This window comes from Oncorhynchus keta, chromosome 34 (assembly GCF_023373465.1).
Source record: "Oncorhynchus keta strain PuntledgeMale-10-30-2019 chromosome 34, Oket_V2, whole genome shotgun sequence".
Lineage (NCBI taxonomy): Eukaryota > Metazoa > Chordata > Actinopteri > Salmoniformes > Salmonidae > Oncorhynchus > Oncorhynchus keta.
This window is the reverse complement of record NC_068454.1, coordinates 74515112-74525731: the sequence shown is the minus strand read 5'-3', so window position 1 is coordinate 74525731 and position 10620 is coordinate 74515112. Positions and strand designations below refer to the sequence as shown.

Below are 10620 nucleotides of genomic sequence, written 5' to 3'. Positions count from 1 at the left end.
TCTAACAAAAGACGGTTTGTTCTCACAACACTACGTTCTGAATGTGCCCCCCCCAACTCATTGCACAGTGCCTGTCTTCATGTTATTCTGTATTTTTCCATCATGAGAAAGGCCCATGGCCCTGAAACTGTTAACAATGTCTCAAGTCAGCTATGTTGCAAAGCACATACATCCACACAAGATAATATTCAATCACATATATGGTAACGGGCTATAGTGCATAACACAGAATCCTCATATCTATTAATCGATTCTAATAGATCTGAACATGATGCAATAACCATGAATTTAACCCACTGTTTGTTTATAATGAGGGACGTCCCACGTTTAACCTGGACACATAAATAGCAGGAATTTGCACTGGCTTCAGCCATGATGGCATGAGAGAGAAATTAAACATCTGCATGTCACCTGCAGGTGGGAGCGTGTGTGTTTCACTGTCCAATCCGAGGCTTGAACATGATCTGAGCGCATGATCTGAAGCTGTTTGGTCTCTTGGGCATCAACTTGGGAAAGCCTCAAGGCAGAGCGAACAATGCATTATAAATGAAGAGCGGCATATATTGGCCGAAAAATAACACATCTGATTTTTTTTTTTCTGGGGTGTGGAGAAAAGTGAGGCTGGCCATCCGCTAAACAGTAATTAAAATATTTCAGCCTAAGTATCAAAAGTAAAAGTACATAATTTCACATTCCTTATATTAAGAACCAGACGGCGCGATTTGTTGTTATTTAAGTTTACAGGTAACCCGGGGCACACTACTCAAACATAATTTACAAACAAAGCTGACTAGGGGTGTTTTCTTGAAAAGTGTGTGTATTGGACCATTTTCCTGTCCTGCTAAGCATTCAAAATGTAACAAGTACGTTTGGTGTCAGGACAAATGTATGGAGTAAAAAGTACACCATTTTGGAGTAAAAGCAAAAGTTGTCAAAGATATAAGTAGTATAGTAAAGTACAGATACTCCCAAAAACTACTTCAGCAGTGCTTTAAAGTATTTGTACTTAAATACTTTACACCACTGGTCATTGCCTATCCAGACCCGGGACCGTTGTCGGGCACGGCTGTGACTGAGACGGGAAGGGACAAGTCATGTCCTCGGCTCCTGCTGGTCCTCAGGAGTTGCCTGCTACGGAGACTGAGCCCACACCAGATGTCATACCCGATCTCCCTTCCACTACTGTTTTGTATGGGGGAACCCTCTCCCCCGGCTCAGGTGGCCAATGCGATTCCAGCAGCATTGCCACACAGTAGTGAGCCTAAGTTGCTGACTGGACCCTATTCCTATCTTCCACCAGATCATCACCAGCCAAAGTTACCCGCGAGCTACACTAGGGGACCCTCCAGCTGCACTGAACCCACCTGCTGCTACCTCCAATGACCGGTCCAGCCCTGACCTGGGCCCATCAGGGGACCAAGCCATAGCACTGTCACTAGCTACTGAGAGTACAGATTCACCTGACCCAGCCACCACCCTCGGTCCCGTTCAGGGTGTCCGTGTCCAGGATGCCCCTGCCCAGCATGCACCACCTGACCAAGTACAGTGAGGGTGGCGCTTCCCTCAAAGGAACTGGTGGGGAAGGCTGTCAGGATACAGGTGTAGTTCCCAGCATCAGTCATCTCCACATATGTTATAGTGAAGGAGGAATCCTCTGTGGAGGATTATTTTCTGTGGAAGCACCAGAGAACTCCACTCTCCCCTTTAGGCGCAAATCATCATGTGATTCCCAAAGGTAGGGCTAAGGTGTGCTATGCCCACCTCTTTTCTATCTGTTTGCTCTTACCGCCACATAACCTGAGTGAGATTGTCCTGGAGCAACTGACTAAGTAGTGTGACATCATTAGCCAAGTATGCCATCGTCTGTTGGTCAGCACTGACCTGGGCTGTCAAAACTACTGGAGATGCAGAGAAGGGGGAGAGAGTGAGAGATAGAGAAACAGAGATTATTGGAGAGACAGACAGAAAGAGAGACAGAGAGAGAAACATAAACTAGGAATAATTAGATTCTCTTTGCATCCCTACAGATTTTTTGACCGATCAGTGTTGCCGATATCAAAGAGAACTTTTGCTGCCTTCATCTCTCTTCCTACTCAACAAACTAGCTATATGAATGAAAAGCAACACAGAGATTGTATGTTCCAAGATATTTCACATTGGGATTCATTTATTTATTGTTCAGTTAATCCTGTGAGACAAAATAAGAAATATTTACAAGACCCTTGTCACGCTTTGGTCATAGTATTTTTGTGTTTTCGTTATATATTTGGTCAGGCCAGGGTGTGACATGGGTTTATATGTTGTGTTTCGTATTGGGGTTTTGTTGGCATTTGGGATTGCGGCTGAGTAGGGGTGTTGCATAGGCTTGGCTGCCTGAGGCGGTTCTCAATCAGAGTCAGGTGATTCTCGTCGTCTCTGATTGGGAACCATATTTAGGTAGCCGGGGTTTCACTGTGTATTTCGTGGGTGATTGTTCCTGTCTCTGTGTAGTGTTCACCAGATAGGCTGTAATTAGGTTTCACGTTCCGCTTGTTGTTTTGTATTTGTATAAGTTATTTCATGTATCGCGATTCATTTATTAAAGAACATGAGTAACAACCACGCTGCATTTCGGTCCGACTCTTTCGACAAACGAAGAACGCCGTTACAACCCTATAGTGAACAGAGACCTATGATAAATACAAAGTTGTTGATGTACTCGTTTGTGATATTTTCGTCCACTCCAACTCTACTCATTTAACACTCACAGTGCATGAGATGTGTATAATATGTGTATAATATTATTCTAAATAAAGTGTGAGGGTCAAGATTATTTGTATTACACCCAATTCCAGAGTCATTAACAAAATCCATACACGTTGCATCGTTCAGTGCATGAGATGAATAAAACATTAATTCCATTATTTTATTGGAATTTCAGTGAATCTTCTGCATCCTGTATAGTGCACTAGCAAGCATAGCAGGAGCACTCAAACCTCCTCCTTTCAGAGGAAAAAACCTGATGTTACATCTGCTACATGTGTAATGTGGTTCAGTGTAGGAAGTTTCTATGAAAACTCCCCTGATGGTATTTAATGTAACACAGGTCATTATGGTCTGAGGGATGGCAGTTTGACCAGGGAAAGTCAATTCAAATGAGTAGGACTTCAACTGGTGTGTGTAATTTAAGGGGATACAATTTGTCCTTGTGTCTCAGTGTGCTGTTACCTGGTCTATATTACATTGAGCAATTAGACAAAGACCAGTGTCTCATCGGAGGTGGAGTACAGTAGTGTCTAGTCTTCTTGGCTGGTCATCCAGTCGTTTGTTGTGTCCATGTTTACTTGATTAAGGTGTAAAACCTGATGGGTGAAGTCCAGAGCCAACTGAAGATATGTAGTTGAGATCAGCTGCTCTCTGAGTCAGGGAGAGCGAGAGAGAGAGAGCGAGAGAGAGAGAGAGAGAGAGAGAGAGAGAGAGAGAGAGAGAGAGAGAGAGAGAGAGAGAGAGAGAGAGAGAGAGAGAGAGAGAGAGATTGAGACAACTAGGCAACTATAAAGCTATAAAACAAGTATAATCAAAGGTAATATCATAACGAGTATCCAATAAACAGTTCACTTACCAATTTATACTTTTACTGTACATGGTGGAGCCCTGGATTTCCCGGGTTTAGTAAAGACAGAACAAGACACACTGAGTACGTTTGTGTAAATCATCTATACCTATACCTAGGTAGGTTATTTAGGGATGATGTGGTACATCAAAGATTGTGTATTGGAGAGTGCTCCTTTTCATTACAGCTATAACAAAATGCTTCAATGCAGTAAGGTGCCAGCAAGGTGCCAGAGGAGCAGTACTACTTACAGTGTCAGTGTTGGTTTGTCTGGTAGGAAGCTTTCCCTGACAGAGAACAGTAAAGGACTCAGTCTCTACAGTATACTAACAGACCCACAGTCTGTCACAATGCTGCTATCGCTGTAACTTACTCCTCCTACAGGACATGGTGGGAACCATAGGTATACAATATCATAAGTGTTTAATTTAACTTTGTGGTGGAAACTCACTCTTGAAGGTGGTGTTGGAGCTCCAGTTTTCTTAATTATTATACACTCATACTCGTGTACACCTGCAGAAGCTGTGTGGGCATGTGGTGGATGGAGAGAGAGAAAAACAAAATAGCAGCTGATGAAGTTGATAACGAGACAGATTGTTGTCAGCTCACAAATATTTGCTACACTCTATACGCAAACCTCTCTCTGACCTTTAGTTCCTGGTGAATGGCTGGTGGCTATAGTATGGCTGGTGCCTGATTGTGGTTGCTTGCGATGATGGGTTCTGTCCTGGATTTGGGTAGTCAGTTTGTGCCCCTCATGTACTTTGTCAGTGCTGGACATGGACATATCCTTTGTCTGGGACGATCTGCTCAGTGCGTCTGTATCTGATGGACATCAAAGATGATAAAGGACAACTGTGGTCATCAGCTTCAGCACAGAAAGGCTCTCCACTTTCATCTCAATACGTGTATGAATGATATTTCCATACAGTAATTGAAAAAAGTGTACTAGACTAAAATGATCATGTTTTTCTCTTACCTTTCTCTTCATTGTTCCCTTTCTTGTTCCTAAACAACATACAGAAAACATTTACATTTACTTCCAAAATGGTCTGCAACATATTTATACACAAAACCTCAATTGTCTTTTTGAAATGTATTGTTATTTCCCCACAATTGATGGAAGACATTTTTTCTCTTGAAATCAATGGTTTCCAGTTTTTGTTACACCAGAAGAAAAATGACTTATTGGCGTCACATTGGTTTCATAGACTCACCGATGATGAGTTATGCCGAAATAGAGACCAAGAGCTACGGCAACCACTACCAACATCACAGCGACTGCTATACCTGCTGCTCCCTCTGGGCTTAGGGGTGGAGGGGTTTTATCTGCATTGCACCAACACAGGAACTCAATCAATAAACAAAACACAACCTATAGAACTGATGCTGATTGGATGTTGATCGTTTTTGCCATTAGTTAGCTTTGATGGTCTACATCTAATGGTGAATGTATCAGAGAGCAGTACCTCTCACTGACAGACTATGGTCCACACTGATAACATTTCCGGTGAGATCATTCCGAGCATCACATCTGTAGTCCCCACTGTTGTTGTAGCTGACGCTCCTTATGATGTATCCAGCTTCATGTACACCTGTCTGCTGCCCATTGAACAACCAGGTGAACGTAGCAGGCGGTACAGACTGAACAGAGCAGTAAATAAGGGTGAATGACTCCACCTCAGCAATGTTTTGGCCCAGGATGGTCATGGAATCTGGTCCATCTGTAAGCCCAAGAGCAGAAGACCCTCAGACTGTAGTAGTAAATACAACATGCACAGATGTTGTATCTTAATTTGAGCCAGTATGCTACAGCAGAAAAATTATGAATTTTTTATTGTTTTATAATTAATGGACATCTTTGTAGGGTTTGCTACATAATTTCAAAATGAAAATTACAAACTTCAGAAGTCTTTTAAAACCTCAATACGTGAAAGTGCAGGAAATGCAGGAAAGTTATCATGCAACAGGGTAATCAAATTAAGATCCTGCAGCTGTATGATGAGGGCCAATAATTTTTCCTGACCACATGACCTGAACAGAAGTAAAGTGGGCTCTAAGAATTGGGCATTATGAGTGTAATATCTCATAGGGCAGTTTTCCCAGACACAGATTAAAGATGCACTATGCAGAAATCAGTCCACCATTTCCTGTTTGCTAAAATTCAAGGAGTTTGCCTAATTTCAGTTTATGTGACAAAACAAGCAAGTATTGTGACGAGAATTATTGAACCATCTAAATTACTTTTATACATATTTTCCATAACCCAGAATATTGTATTTTCAGCTGTTTTAAGCTGGTGTACAAAGCCGAAAGTAAAAATAAATGTAAGATGTAGAAACATAGAAATAGCTCACATAGAACAGATCTATTGCTTTTTAGACTTGCTTTCAATGAATGACAGATCTATAACTCACACTTCTATGTGAATTTGGTCGAGTCACCCAATAATTAAAATATTGCAGCTTTAAGCCTAGTCCTGGATTTAAAATTCTTGGAAGCATGCTTGTTAGTTCAGGACTAGTCTTATTCTGTGTCTGAGAATCCGACCCATAGATTATTAGATTAGTTATAGACCTTTACTCACAGTTCACTATCATTCTATAGGAGGCAGTAGCAGAGCTGGCAGGGTTGGTGAGTTTACACACATATTCTCCGCTGTCGTGTCTCTTCACAGGACTGATGGATACTTTCCTGTTTTCCTCTGAGAATAATATATTGCCACCAGCAGACAGAGGCTGACCTTCCTTCGTCCATTGTATAGTAGTGATGTTACCAGCAGCCTCACAGGTTAAGTTGGCGGAGCTCCAATCTGCAAACAGATGGTTTGATGGTCCTGTGATGTTGGCATCAGATATATTCTCTGTAAAACAAGAGGACATAGCCAAAGACTGAGGAATATCGAAGACATCAAGATGATGATGATTTGTATGGTTTTGATGATGATGATGAGGATAAGGTCAAGTGATATCCATTTCAAACTTTCCTCATTGTAACTAAACTCTTAATCCTTATTGCCACATATATTTTTCCACTTCTAAATTTATGACATATACCCATTGACTATTGAATGTGACGTCCCACTGGGCACACGCTGGTTGAATTAATGTTGTTTACACCTGAAATTACGTTGAATTTACGTGGAATAGATGTTGAATTGACGTATGTGCCTCCTAATCTTAGTTCAACAGTCATATCCAATGTTTGTAAATAATATAAATGTAAACAAACACTGTATAGCCTCAAAACATAGTTAAAAAAAGATGGTTAAAACTATCATGTTGATATCCATAGCTCTGTCTATGAATTTGATAATTGTTTCATTTCACCAGGCCCATATCTCAGCTTTTTACCAAAACTGAAGTGGGACGACCACTTTGTTATTTTTTCATTCAAGGATTTGAGCTTTAACTCTCTTTGTCACGGCACTTGGACTTACCATACACAACCAGTTCAGTTGATCCATTGATTGTTTCTGCTGTAGCTGTTGTTATAGCCACTCTGTATCCTCCACTGTCAGCCAGGGTCAGATTCCTGAGCTCCAGAGATCCAGTAGTTTTGTTCAGAGTGATCCTGTCTCCGTATCCAGGCCCTATAGAGTCATCACCGGTAGAGGTTATAATGTTGGCTCCACCAACACTCCAGGATATTGTTATGAACGGCTGGGCTGGTGGGATTAGATTTGTGATGAACATCGCTGTCCCTCCTTCTGCTCCATTCACAGAACCTTGTGGAAACAGACCCTGACCAGCACAGATACCTGGAGGGAATACAGGATGGCAGAAAGTCTGGGCTCAGACAACATACTGTACATGGTGGTACACACTGTACACTAAAACGTTCCATTATTCAGGACCATTCTAAATGACTGACTCAGAGAACAGGCCCAGTAACAATCACACAGCACTAATAGTCAGACATAGCTAGCTATACGTACACACAACACAGACAGACTGTCTTGCACAAAAAGGAGTGTAGCCAACATTTGTAGTTCAAACACAGGAGAATAGGATGTGGAATCAACATTTTACTAATTTCACGTGGTATCTGACAAATACATGAATCAATAAACTGAAGAAGACATGATCTCTGACAGAGAGTTTTCTCCCCTACTTTGGTAATCAGAGTGTAATTACTGTACGCTACTGTACACAGTCATCTATAGTACAATAATTCAATTTCATTTAAAAGAAACTGTAGCTGTGTGAAATTAGCAACGAGTGTAGTTATTGTGCAGTTAGGGCTATGTGCAATTACATTGTAACTACAATGTAAATTTACAACTCAAATAGCTGTAAAGTATGGCCTAGGTAACAACAAGCGGTTTAAAGAGACAAAGAAGATATCTGCTTTACCTGTGAGTATGAACAGAGTGAGAGAGATGGCTACTGCAGTTTCCATTGTTGTTGGAATACTTTGTTCTGTTCCAGATTTAGAAAGTGCTTCTAGTACACTCACAGTATGATGCTATAGAATTGGCTGAGGTACTATCTTTTAGAGCTGCCAGCCAGGTGACAAGGAAGTTCCCCATTTACTGTAAGCCACATTGCAGTGACCTTTGTATCCGTTCAGGTAATGGCCCTGTAATATTATCGTGATACAGATATTTATGGTTTATTGTACATGAATTCGGTAAACTGGATAATGATCTGCAAGGCAGATAAACACACACCTTTTCCTAACATCGTCATTCATTAATGTGATCCACCATTCAGGATTGGGCCTTGCTGTGGACCATGATCCGGAATGAAGTTAGGACACAAACACTTAAAGAGACAAGGATGAGGACCAAAACTACAGCTTTTAATGAATCCAATAAACAAGCTTTAGTTTAGTCGTCAACCCAAACATGAACTTGAACTACAAGCAAGTTGTGGATCTTATAACTTTATTCAGTCTTTACCTGGACAGCCAAACCCTCAATTAGGCAATTACTCACATTTGTTAGACAATGTTATGTTTTGGTAACATTTCCCTTCATTATAAATACACTGAACAAAAATAATAACGCAACATCCTACAAACAAAGATTTTACTGAGTTATAGTTCATATAAGGAAATCAGTCAATTGAAATAAATTAGGCTGTAATCTATGGATTTAACGTGATTGGGAATAACGATATGAATCTGTGGGTCACAGAAACCTTTAAAAATTGTAGGGGCATAGATCAGAAAACCAGTCAGTATCTGGTGTGATCACCATTTGCCTCATGCAGCGCGACACATCTCCTTTGCAAAGAGTTGATCAGGCTGTTTACTGTGGAATGTTTTCCCACTCCTCTTCAGGGTCTCGTTACGATCTCTCTATGCATTCAAATTACGATCGATAAAATGCAATTGTGTTTGTTGTCTGTAACTTATTTCTGCCCATACCATAACCCCACTGCCACCATGGGGCACTCTGTGAACAACGTTAACATCAGCAAACCGCTTGCCCACACGACGACATACACGCTGTTTGCCATCTGCTCAGAACAGTTAAACCGGGATTCATTTGGGAGAGCACACCGCTACAACATGCCAGTGGCCATCTAAGTTCAGCATATGCCCACTGAAGCCGGTTACAATGCCAAACTGCAGTCAGGTCAAACCCTTTTGAGGACAACGAGCACGCAGATGAGCTTCCCTGAAACAGTTTCTGGCAGTTTCGTCCTGGGCTGGCATGGTAACACGTGATCTGTGGTTGTGAGGCCTGTTGGACGTACTGCCAAATTCTAAAAAATTATGGTAGAGAAATGCACATTAGATTCTCTGGCAACAACTCTGGTGGACATTACTGTAGACAATATACCAATTGCAGGCTTCCTTAACTTGAGACATGTATGGCCAGAAGCACGAGTAGAGGACATCACAAGGCTGCTTCCGACTGTTTTACGCCAGATGCCGGGAGCTGACACTGTCATAGTCTATGTGGGGTCAAATGACATCAGGAGGGCTAGCTCAGAACATCTGAAAATGTATTTTAAAAAACTGATTTTAGCATTAAAAGACTCCAAAAAACGTCCAATCGTTGGGCCACGGGTGTGATAGATTCTGCAGGCTGCTGGCATTACCCATCTGGCAAAATTATTATCGTTACTCTGCTGGAGTCACTTTTATAGATAACGTTGACACCGTCTGGAAACAGAAGATGCTCAACAGGAGTCCATCCAAATCATCTCCTGGACTCTGTCCTCGCATTTCAAGGCTGCATTGAAACAATGACTTATCAGTGACCCAAGACCAGCTCAGTTAATCCCTACCATTGTGACAATGAGTCATCATAATGCTGCATCAAATGTACGTTATCCTAGGGACACAATCTAAGTAACTTAATGTATGTCCCCCTAATTACCCTGAATACCTTTGTTAATTAGCTATTAGATGCAGTAATCATGAACCTATGAACCAGAGTTACACTATTAGCACTGAGGCCGTGTGCCTTAGTAGGAAGACCACTTTGTGCAGCTAACCCTACACTATCAAGTCTACTTCTGATAGGCTCCCGGTAAAGCATTAAAAACAATCAAGCAACCCAGAAAAGTGCTAAAAAATAACCCGTATTAACATTTGCAGCGTGAGAAACAAGGTCCATGAAGTCAAAAACTTGCTTGTAACAGATTACGTTCATATTCTGCCCATTATTGTGGGAAGCTGCTATAGACCACCAAGTGCTAACAGTCAGTCTCTGGATAATATGTGTGAAATGCTTGATAATGTATGTGATATCAACAGAGAAGTATATTTTCTGGGTAATTTAAATATTAAATATTGACTGGCTCTCATCAAGCTACCCACTCAAGAAAAAATCCAAACATCCCTGACCGTAGAGAGGTTTATATGTCTCTATTTTGGTTTGGTCAGGTTGTGATTTGGGTGGGCATTCTATGTCCCTTTTTCTATGATTTGTATTTCTGTGTGTTTGGCCGGGTTTGGCCAGCTGTCTATCGTTGTCTCTGATTGAGAACCATACTGTGAGCACTACGTTGGCTTCACGTTTTCGTTTGATGTTTATTGTTTGTTTGGCGACATCTTATAATAAAGAAGTA

The 10620-nt window shown here is 41.3% G+C and overlaps 1 protein-coding gene across 1 annotated transcript; it reads right to left on the bottom strand.

Annotated features, from left to right (window-relative positions):
• Nucleotides 1-2132: 2132 nt before the first annotated feature.
• LOC118366564 (carcinoembryonic antigen-related cell adhesion molecule 6-like) lies at nucleotides 2133-8124 on the bottom strand. The gene is made up of 11 exons (XM_035749176.2): nucleotides 7948-8124; nucleotides 7032-7352; nucleotides 6180-6455; nucleotides 5062-5316; nucleotides 4810-4921; nucleotides 4572-4600; nucleotides 4241-4417; nucleotides 4044-4114; nucleotides 3844-3879; nucleotides 3602-3633; nucleotides 2133-3396 (listed from the first exon to the last, which is right to left on the bottom strand). Coding segments are annotated over exons 1-11 (1356 nt in total). The 5' UTR covers nucleotides 7994-8124; the 3' UTR covers nucleotides 2133-3395.
• Nucleotides 8125-10620: the final 2496 nt, after the last annotated feature.